This window comes from Macrobrachium nipponense, chromosome 33 (genome assembly GCF_015104395.2).
Source record: "Macrobrachium nipponense isolate FS-2020 chromosome 33, ASM1510439v2, whole genome shotgun sequence".
Lineage (NCBI taxonomy): Eukaryota > Metazoa > Arthropoda > Malacostraca > Decapoda > Palaemonidae > Macrobrachium > Macrobrachium nipponense.
This window is the reverse complement of record NC_087219.1, coordinates 42,815,333-42,829,722: the sequence shown is the minus strand read 5'-3', so window position 1 is coordinate 42,829,722 and position 14,390 is coordinate 42,815,333. Positions and strand designations below refer to the sequence as shown.

Below are 14,390 nucleotides of genomic sequence, written 5' to 3'. Positions count from 1 at the left end.
AATTTAAAAAAAAACAAAAAGATTAAGTCAATCTGCTCAGACACAAGGACAAGGCAAAGGATTATATAAGGTAACAGCTATTCAGAACTTTGGTAAACAAAACCTTATTCACAATACATATTCACAATACATATTAAACATACATATACAATGAAGATATCTCTTGCAGAAACTCCGTTGTTTATTTTTCCTTCGTGGCTTATACCTTTATTTATAGATTTATCACGTTCCAAACTTTTGTGATTCAGTTATACATATATATATATATGTATATATATATATATATATATATATATATATATATATATATATATATAATTTATACATTAGAAATATTAGAAAAGACATGTATAATAAAAAAACTTACTGCACCTTCGAAATCAGTAAATTTACAAAAAATTTTACAACAATTATACTCCAAATTTGTTACATTAGAAAAAATATGTATAACTTGGTAAAATATATGAATGTCTTGTGAAAATTACCTCACAGTGCAACACAGTGAAAAATTGTGGCGAACAATAGTGCGGTCACGCATGAAATTGAAATGCTGTTAGAGTGGCAGCCAGTAGCCAACCTCAAACTGAACGATGAAAAATGGGAATTTCACGCACACTATGGATGAGCAAACATCACACAGCTGGCTATTATTTTGCCTCAATTCATTCACCCTCAAAAATGACATTCATTTTCTGCTAGAAGAATAAAGTGGTTGGTGTTACCAGGTTGGTGTTTACCAGGTTTATTATTTTACGAGTATATATATATATACTATATATATATATATATATATATATATATATATATATATATATATATATATATATGTGTGTGTGTGTATAAGAGTCTATCACATTACCGTGATTCATATACATATATCGAACTACAAATGTCCTATAATATCTAATTCGCTCTACCTCGGAATTAATATATTTTCATATATGTTTAACCGAGATGGGAATTTATTAAGCGATAATAGAATTGGCGATCGACAGACGCGAACCATCGACCTCTCAATTCCAGGACTGGCAGTGAAGCCCCAGACCACCCCACCACCGCAAGAGATATAAGTATATGCTGCCTCCCACCTCAAATACCTTCCGCGCATAGGTATTTTTGTTTTGGAGACTGCATACAGCCCATCTTGTTCTCGGTTGCGTGGTATAGTGCTTTTGCCCGCACGTAGTCATTATATAAGTCTATCACATTACCGTGATTCATATACATATATCGAACTACAAATGTCCTTTATCGCTTAATAAATTCCTCCTCGGTTAAACATATATGAAAATATATTAATTCCGAGGTAGAGCGAATTAGATATTAAAGGACATTTGTAGTTTGATATATATATATATATATATATATATATATATATATATATATATATATATATATATATATATATATGTGTGTGTGTGTGTGTGTGTGTGTAAAGGCAGTCCCCAGCTTACAATGGACTCGGCTTTCAACGTTCCGAGGTTATGACGCTTTTCAATTATGTTCATTGGAAATTATTTCCAGGGTTACAGCGCTTACAACGCTGATCTGACTCCAAAAATGCAAAATAATCAATATTTGAATTTTTTTCTTGATGAAAAATGTAATAAAAATGCAGTTTAAATAGATTTTAATACACCCAAAGCTACGATGATTTTTGGCTTATGGCGTGTCTCAAGAACGGAACCCCCGTCATACGCTGGGGACTGCCTGTATATGCATATCTAAAGATATATAACATGATATTATATCATATAGGCGGTCCCCGGTTATCGGCGTACTTGGTTATTGGCGATCCAGTTTTATGGTGCTTGTCTAGCACTATAAAATCGGCAATTTATGGTGTCATAATGGGACAAGTTCCACTTATCGGTGTCATAAGGATGCTTATGATGCCAATAACCAGTTATTGGCGCCATAAGCGCCATTATGACGCCATAAATCACTGAGTTTTGGTTAATGGTGGTTTTTGCTTCTGAGCACACCCCTGGAAAGGAACCCCCGCTGATAACCCTGAACTGCCTGTATATGTATATTCTATACATTATATATATTATATATAAATGCATTTGTAGTAATATATATTCATTATACACACACATATATATTATATATATATATAATATATATATATATATATATATATATATATATATATATACATATATATATATATATATATATATATATTATATATATATATATATACATACATACATACATACATACATAGATATAATACACAAACATATGTATATATAATACACTATATAATTACTCATACATACACACACACGGCTTACGACGTTGCGAGGTTACAACACTTTTCAATTATATTTATCAGAAATTATTTCCAGGGTTATGGCGCTTACAACACCAATCTGGTAGAAGAAATATGTCTCAAAAATGCAAAACATTCAATATTTGAAGTTCTTTTGGATGTAAAATGCTATAAGAATGCAGTTTACATAGTTTTTCATGCACCTAAAGCATTAAAAATAAGGTTTTCTTAGGATTTTTGACGATGTTACGGCATACAACGATTTTCGGCGTACGACGCGTTTCAAGAAATGAGCCCCCGTCGTAACCTGGGGACTGCCTGTGTTCATATATATTTATATACGTATATATATATATATATATATATATATATATATATATAATATATATATATGTATACGTATATATACGTATATATATTATATATATATATATATATATATATATATATATATATATATCTCATATATTACATTACATTACATTCGTGATCAGAACTCAATAGTACAAGACCTTTCCATGCATCTCTGCTCCCCTAGGAGCGCCTGTGACATAAAGCAGCTGATCCTTGTCGAAGAATCTACCAGATGTCACAGCATATCCAGAGAGGTCAAAGTAGGTTAAACTGGGTTCTTGATCAGGCACCAAGGCAGAAGTAAACATCCTGTTTTCGGACACTTTAGGCACAGTAGTGTTATCTCTCATGAGGATTACACCACCTGTTTAAAATGAAGAAGAGACGGCAAAATTAATCTCATCAACTGTTGTGGGCAAGGAACAGAATTAAATTAATCTCATTGACTGTGTTGTGGGCAAGGAACACAATCAAATGTGCTGTGGGCAAGGAGCAGAATAGAAAGTTTTGCATTAGAAAGTTTTGCATTTATGTGAGACACAAGATTGAACAGGGCTAGTTGCACACAAACCAGGTACCACAAGAAGAGAGAAAACTGGGCACAGTAAAACGGAAGAGCAGAAACTGGGACGGATTGATCCAGCAATCTTTCAGACTTGTGGCTTTTGATATTTTGAGCTTGTGTAGCTCATCTCTTCTCAGCTAATATATTTATAAAGATTGTTTTTAAACGATTTAAACCAATACTAGTGGTGAATGCCGTCACAGGTCCCAGCGCTTGGCCTTGGGCCAAAATTCTATGTTCCATTCAAAAACAAATAGTATATTAATTTGTTGTGCCTTTTATAAAATGGCATATCACTAACTTAGGATATCAGTGTCAGCATCATTGAAAGGGAAACCAGGGTTGTTTTAGAGAGAAGGATGCTGATCAAGAGGGTAAATGTTGGCACTTTCTAGAAAGTATCTGGAACTTGGAGCCTTAGAAAGCTTATTTGAAATTTACAATAACTCCTATGGTTTAGCTATAATAGTCAGTACTTAAGGCACTATATGAGGTGAACAGGTAAAAGTATTTAGAACAATAGTATTGTGCGAAGGTGAATGTTTTTTGGTAGAATTCTAGGGGTTTAAAATGCAATAGCTTTTCCTTGGAGATTTTTTTTGTGTATTTAGTGAATGGGACTGTGCATGCAGTCTTGTTGCAAATTTTTGCTGATGATTTTGAGTTGCACTTATTTGTCATTGATGACGACCCCTGTCATGGCCACTAGCATTTGAGTCAAATCAGCATACCTAGAAATCTTAACTTATTTATGATTTATTACTTATACTGTGTATAGTTGAGTCTGGCTAATCAGTCATTTGTAAATGATATCCACTTCCATTTTGTATCTTTCCTTCCTCAGTTTCTATACTGGAGGTACTGGGCCAAGCAGTTGTCTCTGCTCTACCCCATCCAAGAGAAAGACCTGAAACTTACCTTCCCAGTAGTAGAGGCCTGGAGCACCAATAATCATTTCATTTTGGTTGTCTGGAAAGTGGACAGACATTCCAGCCTGTCCCATTGAGTAGTAATATCGGTTGTCTTCATGGAAAACTAGAAAATGGAAAAGAATTTTATTAAAATTTACTACTTAATCATCAGACATAATTTCACATTGTGCAGTCACTCTATCTATTTAGAGTATTTTGTTTTGGACTCCCTGCTGCCTTTGATGTGAAGAACTTTTAGTTATCCTTTTTGGTCGAGAGTGTTGGTACATTATTGTATTTTGGATATGCTGGAAAATTCTGTGAAAATGGATTGAAATTTAACTCAAAAAGTCAAGTTCTCTTACCAAGCCTTGAATAAGAATTTTAATTCCTTGTCATTTCATGACCCTAATTATATACCCATCCATTCCCACTACTTCCCTTCCATTTTGCTGCCCAACCTCTCTACTGGTACTTCTTTGTGCAACTATGAGGATGCAAGTTTCACCCATAAATCTTTGTAATTCAGTACTTTTATTTTCTGGATCTTTTTATCTTGCTGTTCAAGCACTCCAACTTCCCTTTATTCACTCTCATAAGAATGGCTGAAAGTGCTCCGTTGTTTGGCCTTATCGCCCAAATTTCTGGATTCATTCTTACTGCTAATCATAACTTTTTGAATCGACAGTTTCATACTAAAATATTTCATTAAATATTTTTTTTTGTGTCAAGTGATGAATTATTTTATCACATACATTCAGATATGGATTTTAAGACAATTGTATTGATTAGTCAACATACTTCAGTAGATTTACCCAACCGCAGAGTCATTTGAGAGTTGAATTTGGACGGTCAATTTGATTTGGGATAAGAAATACTAAATAGATGTGTTTCATCATACAACCGTTACTTTGTCAGCCATATCCGCAGCAGTAAGTAATCTTCTACACACAAATGTCCAAAAAGAATAAAAAATCTCCCTTTCCACCATTCTGAGAGCATAATGGGATCCTTGAGGCTCCTTATTTAGTGGTTGTAAAAAATTGAGACTTGTAGTAGGCCTATGTTGCACACAGCTTATTTGAAAGGCTTTTCAATTATCAATCATCTCGTCTTAAAATATTCATGTTTTTCTTTTCTTACAGAGTGTTTAAGCATTAACAGCCACAAGGAATGACTGTAGGGTAAACTTCTTGATATAAATACAGGGAGTCCATTAAGTTCCAGTAAAAAAATAAAAATACCTGTAATGGCACTGGGACTTTATGGATACCCTGTATATGAGTGGCTGGGACTGTCCTTAGTGAAATTGCAGTCAGGATACTTGCATCTCAAAATGAACAATAATTAGGATATGTAGAGAAAAAAAACTGTCGTCTTACCGTCCTTGAGTGGAAGAAATTTGTGAGCTGGGCTATCTTGAAGTGAAGCATTAAGCCAATAGCATGCTCCATTTATTTGTGATAGTTTATCCAATCTATTCTTCCACCGGGGAGCACATGTCTGTTGGAATGACCCAAATACTATTACATGCTTTCTGGAAGAGAATTATGGACAAATGTTTCTGAAATATTTGTATTTCTTGGATATCAGTTAACAATGACGTAGACATACGTTGCAGAAATCCATGTCGTTTACCTTTCAATTATATTGATTTTTCGGTAAAGACTGGATTCTAATATTATTAAGAATGTAATTGAAACTAATGTAGTACCTTCTTTTCTGGAAAAATAAAAATTTATCTAGGAATGAATACAAAGCTCGTGAAAATATGCAGAATGTGTGCCAGTCTCCTTAAACAAAATCTGGAAAGTTTTTAAGAATGGTTTGAGCAAAGTAAAAGGATAGTACTACATACTTTCAGTGACCATGTACGTTAGTAAAAATCAATATGATGCAGAGTGAAACGTCGTCATCCTGTTAAGAATTTTAGCCAAGATGATATACTACAGTCGACTCGCGTCTATTTGCGGTTCTGGATTCGTAGCCTCACCTATTCGCGGATTTTTTTCTGTAGATTGTATATATCCACATTATTTACGGAAAATGTTTCATTTTTATATTATCGTGACTCAATACATTTTTCATGTTAAAACTACCAAAATAGGCAGTTGTAAGCCTTTTCAGAGGGGTATCAAGTATTCGCGGATTTTAGCTATGGGGGTGGGGGCGGGATTTGGGGTCCTTATCCCTTGTGAATCCCAGGAATCAACTTTACAACATTCTGAACCAGTTCTTCTTGCAATTCTGACTTGTTGCATATGGTCAGGAATCTTCTGGTTTTTTTAATGTAAAGTTTAATAAAGCAGCCAACTTTGAAAATCCTAGTAAAGTCTAATCAGGCTACCAACTTTGACAAGCTTAGTGAAGTCTAATCAAGCTGCCAACTTTGAAAAGCCTAGGCCTATAGGAGAAGAGATGAAGAATGTCGTAGAGTAGGATGAGAGCACCAAACTTTTCTGCTGGAAGCACCAGCATTTCAAAAAAAGGAAATACTAAAGTAGATTCACATCAACCGTGCATTTGATGTCTATGCCCGTCCCTTATGACGCTCCTGATTGGCTGTCTCTCTCGAGAGTTCACATAGCAGGATGTGTGTTCCTCCTCTCCTGAGGGATACGTCTTTCAAACGTATACCTCAGGAGAGGTGGAACACATCCTGTCCATGTGAACTCTCGAGAGAGACTGAGAGTTTCCAGCCCTGTGACTGGCTTATCAACAGCCAATCAGGAGCGTCGTAAGGGACGGGCATAGACATCAAATGCACAGTTGATGTGAATCTACTATAGGAATCACACTGAGATAGCCGGTGACTGTTGGTCTCATATCAAGTTATCCAAAAGGAGATTGAAAGACTAATCACGGACAAAGATCTCAAAGATTGAGATGGCTTAGGCTAATTATATGAGGTTGATGGAATAGTACAAGGGAATTCAATGATTGATTGTAAGTTACTAGTGACACTGATGCTGTAGTAGGTAGGGAAGTAACGGGATATAGACTACTATGAGGTGACAGAAAAAATGAAGATTGATGTGAATGAATATCTAGTGGGGAAAAAGAGAGCAGCAAGGAGAGGGTGGGGAGAGAACTCATTCCATGCTGTACCTCAAAAGTGGGAAATTTGATGAAAAAAAAGGATTACAGCCAATAAACATCATGTTAACAGGAAGACCTGAAGATAAAATAAACCTTTGCAAATTTGAATAGAACTTTTTCAGGGATATTGTTATTATTATTATTTATTATTAATTACTGTGTGAGGACCAGAGAGTACGACAGGTAGCTGGGTACTGATAGATAATACTGTTGATGTTGTTGAAGATTAAGCCAGCCTTGTGCTGGCACGGGCTCTTGCTCCTCTCCATAGAATGCACGTTATATGCTGTGACAGCTTAACTTGTTTCATGTTTGAAGATGTTGAGGTAAAGAGAAAAATTAACTACTGTGGAAGAAGATAGAGCAGAACATATAATACTTTTATCTTTATGGTCTGATTAAACTGTGAGGACCTGAGAGTAAGACATGTAGCTGGGTACTAATAATTTATTAGTTGTTGTTAAAGATTAAGCTGGCTTTATGCCAGCACGGGCTCTTGCTCAAGAAGCAACCTGTAGTTAATATTTATTACAGAAGAACTGGGTTGACATAGACGGGTGCAGATGGAAACTTAGTGTCCGTCACGCACGCACGAACAAACATAAACAAAAAGGGACAGGGCCCCCGCTGTGAATGTGTTCCTTCACAGACGAATATACATGAATAATATTACATAGAGGGAACGGATTCCCAACATAATAATATTACATCCAAAAGTAAAAGGGCGTAAAATGCTTCTATCAGAAATCGGTAAAACAGGAACCAACAAGGCTTCATGATGAGATGCAATAAAAACAAAACCGCCTAAACTCTGTTTTTTTCCATCTGTCAACCCGCCTGTGGTGTTTGCGTATGGTAACACTGCGTCCCAGGCTTTAGATAGTTACATTTAGCTTACATTCAACAATAACAATATCCTATTTCGAATATTAATGGTGTAATTTGCATACAGTAAATTATTAAAACACTTTTCAGTTGCAAATGTACACCCAGATATCCTTTTATTTACCTAAAACTTACACATAGCGTAACTATCTAAAGCCCGGGACGGAGTGTTACCATATGCAAACATCACAGGCTGGTGGACAGATGGAAAAAAACAGAGTATAGTGAATAAGGAGACTGGCCCTCTTGTAGTAGTTGGTGCCCCCGCCCCTCTCCCCTTTTTTTCACCAAACTCCACTTTTGCCTGACTCTTTCCTGACTCTTGCTCATAAAGGGTTGGTCACCGAATGTAACTTATGGTCAGCAATTGGCAGCAGATATCGGATTACATGAAAGATACTTGAGGACTAATGTTTTTTTTCACATTTACAGTATTTCGATATTCAGCTCATGCATTTTAATTTTAAGCGCATGAAATAACTGCGTTGTTTGATTTGGGTTACTCACAGCAGTTGCTTGTCTGTTGTCCTTACGGGAAGGCTGCGAATCTAGCGATGAACCAAGCCAACCAAAGTCCATGTGTTCGAGGCACCTACGGTTTTGCTGATTTACTGTAGAACAAATACCTGTAAAAAAGAAATTGATTTAATTATTTTTAATTCGAAGGCTGATAGGATGGGCAACTCCTGCTACATATCTAACCCAGGTTAGTGGGTATAGAAGTTTGTCTTGATCTTCCCATATGGCTGTCCTTTCTTGTATTTCATTTTTTCTCACTGATATCTGCACCTGTCTCTCAGCTGTTTTACTGGCTCTGTTTTAGTCCACTGAAATCAGTCTTATGTGGAAATGATATTTTTTATGACAACTCCTTCTTTTAACACACACATACACACACACACACACACACACACACACACACATATATATATATATATATATATTATATATATATATATATATATATATATATATATATATATATATATATATATATATATAGCTTATGCTTAAAAAATCACAGTAGATGCACGTGACTTCATAAATAAGCGAATTCCACAGGAAAATGATAGTCAGAAATCCAAGCGCTTTCGTCTTTACTCAGACATTGTCAAGGAGTTAATGAAGAACCATTGGAGAGAAAGGTCTCAGGTACAACACAAGATCAAGATTACCAGATGGTTAACTGTCAAAAGGGTAAAAATTAAAAGAGATAATCCAGGATTATCGGATATCACACGGTCACAAACCTAAACAGATTGACCCTAACCAAAATTACAAAGTTTCTTTACAGTCCAAAACATGTAAAAACTGAATATATTAATTTTGTTGTTCTTATATTTATATACAACTTTTTTCATTATGAAAGCATCAAGTTTAAATAAACCAAGACTTAAATTTAGAACATTTTTATTATTTGACTTGATGAAACAAGATTCAATGATATTCCTTTTAACTGTCATTACATGGGATTAAGGCTCTTGCTTGACTCCAGTTAATAGGATGGTCTAAATCTCTCATATGTACGAATAATGCATTCGATATTTGCTCAGTTCTCACAGAATATTGATCTTGTTTGAGACGTTGTGAAAGAGATTTACCGGTTTGTCCGTAATAGACTTTATCACACTTTTTGCAATAAAATTTCATATATGCAGCCTGGAAGATCTTTAGGAGAATTTTTGATTACTAAACTCTTGACATTAATATTACTGAAAACAACATTTATGTTAAAAAGCTTTAAAATTCTAGGAATATCTAAAAACCTTTCATTATAGGGTAATTTTAGAATGTTATGCTTACTAAATTCAAGTTTGTCATTAGTTGAATAAAATGTTTTTCTAGCTCTTTTCCATGCCACATCTACAAAGGTCCTTGGGTATTTAAGTTTCATTGCAATGTCATAAATAGTTTTAATTTCAGCGTCAATAAACTGCGGGGTACAGACATGTAAAGCCCTTAGAAACATCCCAGAAAAAACAGAGAATTTAACATTTTGATGGTGATTGGAGTAGTAATGAACAAAAGAGGCAATGTTAGTTGATTTTCGAAAGACTGAAAAGGTGAAATTTCTATCATTTCTATGGACAGTTACATCAAGAAAATTCAAATTACAATTTCTTTCTTCCTCTACAGTAAATTTTATAGAAGGGACTGAATTATTGAGATTATTAAGGAATTCCTGGAGATTTTCGTGAACTGGCCAAATACAGAAGATATCATCCACATATCTAAACCAAATAACTTTTTAGTCAAGACACATAAAATCAATAACCCTATCAGACCAATCATTAGTTCAGTGGGCTCAGTTACGTATAATTTATCTAAATGGCTTGTAAAATTTCTTACTCCTTTGGTAGGCAACATTTCTAACACGAATGTTAAAAACAATGTTGATTTTATAAACAAATTGAATAGTTTAAATTTGAATTTTGTTTTTAATATGGTAAGTTTTGATGTTGTCTGTTTATTTACAAAAGTGCCTGTAGATGACTTACTTGAATATTTGTAGGAGGAATTAGAACGTCATGACATTCTCTTAAGTGTGGCAAACCTCATTAGTCTCATAAGGTTATGTATCAAAGATAGTAAATTTTGTTTTAATGGAGAATTTTTTGTACAAAAGTTTGACATGGCTATGGGTAATCCCTTATCCCCTGTCCTTAGCAATATTTACATGGAATTTTTTGAGACAAAACTCTTACCAAGAATTTTGCCCCAAAAAGTTATTTGGTTTAGATATGTGGATGATATCTTCTGTATTTGGCCAGTTCACGAAAATCTCCAGGAATTCCTTAATAATCTCAATAATTTAGTCCCTTCTATAAAATTTACTGTAGAGGAAGAAAGAAATTGTAATTTGAATTTTCTTGATGTAACTGTCCATAGAAATGATAGAAATTTCACCTTTTCAGTCTTTCGAAAATCAGCTAACATTGCCTCTTTTGTTCATTACTACTCCAATCACCATCAAAATGGTAAATTTTCTGTTTTTTCTGGGATGTTTCTAAGGGCTTTACGTGTCTGTAGCCCGCAGTTTATTGACGCTGAAATTAAAACTATTTATGATATTGCAATGAAACTTAAATACCCAAGGACCTTTGTAGATGTGGCATGGAAAAGAGCTAGAAGAACAGTTTATTCAACTAATGACAAACTTGAATTTAGTAAGCATAACATTCTAAAATTACCCTATGATGAAAGGTTTTTAGATATTCCTAGAATTTTGAAGCTTTTTAACATAAATGTTGTTTTCAGTAATATTAATGTCAAGAGTTTAGTAATCAAAAATTCTCCTAAAGATCTTCCAGGCTGCATATATGAAATTCCTTGCAAAAAAGTGTGATAAAGTCTATTACGGACAAACCGGTAAATCTCTTTCACAACGTCTCAAACAAGATCAATATTCTGTGAGAACTGGGCAAATATCGAATGCATTATTCGTACATATGAGAGATTTAGACCATTCTATTAACTGGAGTCAAGCAAGAGCCTTAATCCCATGCAATGACACAGTTAAAAGGAATATCATTGAATCTTGTTTCATCAAGTCAAATAATAAAAATGTTCTAAATTTAAGTCTTGGTTTATTTAAACTTGATGCTTTCATAATGAAAAATGTTGTAGATAAATATAAGCAACAAAATTAATATATTCAGTTTTTACATGTTTTGGACTGTAAAGAAACTTTGTAATTTCGGTTAGGGTCAATCTGTTTAGGTTTGTGACCGTGTGATATCCGATGATCATGGATTATCTCTTTAAATTTTTACCCTTTTGACAATTAACCATCTGGTAATCTTGATCTTGTGTTGTACCTGAGACCTTTCTCTCCAATTGTTCTTCATTAACTCCTTGACAATGTCTGAGTAAAGACGAAAGCGCTTGGATTTCTGACTATCATTTTCCTGTGGAATTCGCTTATATATATATATATATATATATATATATATATATATATATATATATATATATATATATATATGGACATTTTCCCTTACTTTTAAAAAATCTTCAGCATTTGTCATTTTCAAACACTAATGTGAACACACTTCTTTTTTTCTTACTTGGGGAGTAAGCCTACAGACTACTTTGTTGTTATTGTTGTTGTTCTTGCTGTTGTCGTTCTTGTTGGGGCGGGGGGGGGGGGGTGTAGAAAAGGCCTATGAAAAAGCCTAAAAAGGTCTGGAGAAGGTGTTTTATGTTGAGTTCAAGATACAGGAATTTTAGGTTAGGATGAAAATGAAGAAAATAAATCATGTGCATGTTAAACAGTGCAGAACAATTATTTTTAATAAAATACAGCATTATTTAAATTTTCGTTGGTGAAACAACACGCTATTTGACTGTAGATTTTATCACGCACCCTGAGTAAGCTGGAGGTCGGGTCAAGCATTGATTTCCTACAGTTTCTTGGATTTCAATCATATTGTTTTTTATCATATTAATGAAAAAAAACTTAATTTATTTCCTTCATATTTGATTGGAAAATTTTCTGGTACTTGACAGTTGTGTGTTTTACTATTTAGTAATTAAAGATAGCTTACTGCTATAGTAGATTCACATCAACCGTGCATTTGATGTCTAGGCCAGTCCCTTACGACGCGACGCTCCTGATTGGCTGTTGATGACCCAATCGCAGGGCTGGAAAGTCTCAGTCTCTATCGAGAGTTCACATGGGTAGGTTCTATGTTCCACCTCTCCTGATGGATACGTCTTTCAGGAGAGGTGGAACATGCATCCTGCCTATGTGAACTCTCTCGAGAGACCAAGAGTTTCCAGCCCTGTGACTGGCTTAACAACAGCCAATCAGGAACGACGTAAGGAACTGGCCTATAGACATCAAATGCACGGTTGATGTGAATCTACTATAGGATATCCAGTTATAATTGACCCTCTATGGCACAGACACTCTCACAGCCATGTTTCTGTATGTCACCTACTTCTCTAACGTGCAGTCTTCAAGCAAATAGGCAACAGATCACCAGTAACTACCATTCGGTCCACAGACCGTATTTAAACGGGTCATAGCTCACTAATAAAGCAGGCCTTATTATAAAATAAGGCCACCTTGGTCAGCGTTTACGTCTACAGTTGCCTTGCACATTTAAGTCTTCATCACACGTCATCCTATTGCTGTCATTTGAATTTGCTTTGACAATTATGGGCGTTTTGAAAATTATTCAAAGTATTAACAAGCAACCATGTCTCAATCTGTGAAGGAGAGAATGCTGCCCTCTGGTTATTAAAACAACGACATTTTCCTTCCACTTGTACAAAGAGGAGCACAGGGTAGAGCAAAGCAATAACTACTAAATTATCCCTAACTTATTCTTTCCTATGCTTCTTTTGTACAAGTGAAGGGAAAATGTCATTTGTGTAATAACCGGAAGGCAGCGGTCTCTCGTTCACAGAACAAGACATGGCAACTTATCGACACTTAAAAATTCTGAGAACTTCCATCACTGTCTAAGCAAATTCAAGTGACGGCAGTAGAATGGCGAGTGTTCAAGATGAGAACTGTGTAAGATAGCCGTATGGGCATAAACGTTGACTAAGGTAATCTTATTAATATAATGAGACCTGTTTTATTAGTGGGCTCTGACATGGATGGTTCTGAGGCAAGCAGCAGCGGACCACAATAAGGTTCAGAAGCTAATGGAATAAGTGAATGCATTAAATATTCCAAGGGTATTTCTGTTTTGTTTATTATAAGAGGATCTGTAAAATGGTAAGATCTAAAGACTTTTGCCTATTGAGTGAGCACCTGAAGGATGTATTTTGTATAGTACGGACACATATTGAAAGCTCTCTTGTTATTTATATTTCTGAAGCGTAAACATTTTAATGAAACTTTCTGTACCGAGTAACGTTTGAGTGTCATATCCTCTTTTGTACAGACATTTCAACATCACATTTGATGTAGGAGTAAATGAAGAGCATTTTCCCTACTGTAAATACCTAAAGCAAGTTATTTAAAATGTGTATACAAGGCACAGAAAACACCGAGAAATGTTTACACGATACAGAAACAGCCATAGGATATTCATAAGAGATTTTTTTTTTCATTGTAGCCATTCCCACCTGCTTCATCAATCCGAAGTTCTTGACAAGGGATGGTGTCGTTTTGCAGGTTGCATTTGAAGATGGCTCCAGGTTCCATTACCACAGTCGGTTTGTATGAACTCGAGTTAGCCCTGGGTGCGCCAACTACCAGCCTGAACAGAGGTCAGTTTTTTAAAAGAAGTTTTTAATTCCAAAACAAGGTGAGGGATTCATGGTCAAAACAGAGTGA

The 14,390-nt window shown here is 34.9% G+C and overlaps 1 protein-coding gene and 1 long non-coding RNA gene across 4 annotated transcripts in view; one reads left to right on the top strand and one right to left on the bottom strand.

Moving 5' to 3' along the window:
• The window catches only part of LOC135203126 (uncharacterized), a 228,735-nt gene that overhangs the window by 85,635 nt on the left and 128,710 nt on the right, over positions 1-14,390 (top strand). The gene's annotated exons all lie outside the window — the stretch shown is intronic.
• Positions 1-14,390, bottom strand: part of LOC135203122 (integrin alpha-PS3-like) — a 55,776-nt gene that overhangs the window by 39,133 nt on the left and 2,253 nt on the right. For all 3 annotated transcript variants that reach the window (XM_064232764.1, XM_064232765.1, XM_064232763.1), the window contains exons 3-7: positions 14,180-14,313; positions 8,603-8,721; positions 5,494-5,614; positions 4,119-4,235; positions 2,794-2,999 (exon numbers count right to left, since the gene is read on the bottom strand). In XM_064232764.1, the coding sequence (XP_064088834.1) occupies positions 2,794-2,999; positions 4,119-4,235; positions 5,494-5,614; positions 8,603-8,721; positions 14,180-14,313 (697 nt within the window). The remainder of the gene's footprint in view (positions 1-2,793; positions 3,000-4,118; positions 4,236-5,493; positions 5,615-8,602; positions 8,722-14,179; positions 14,314-14,390) is intronic.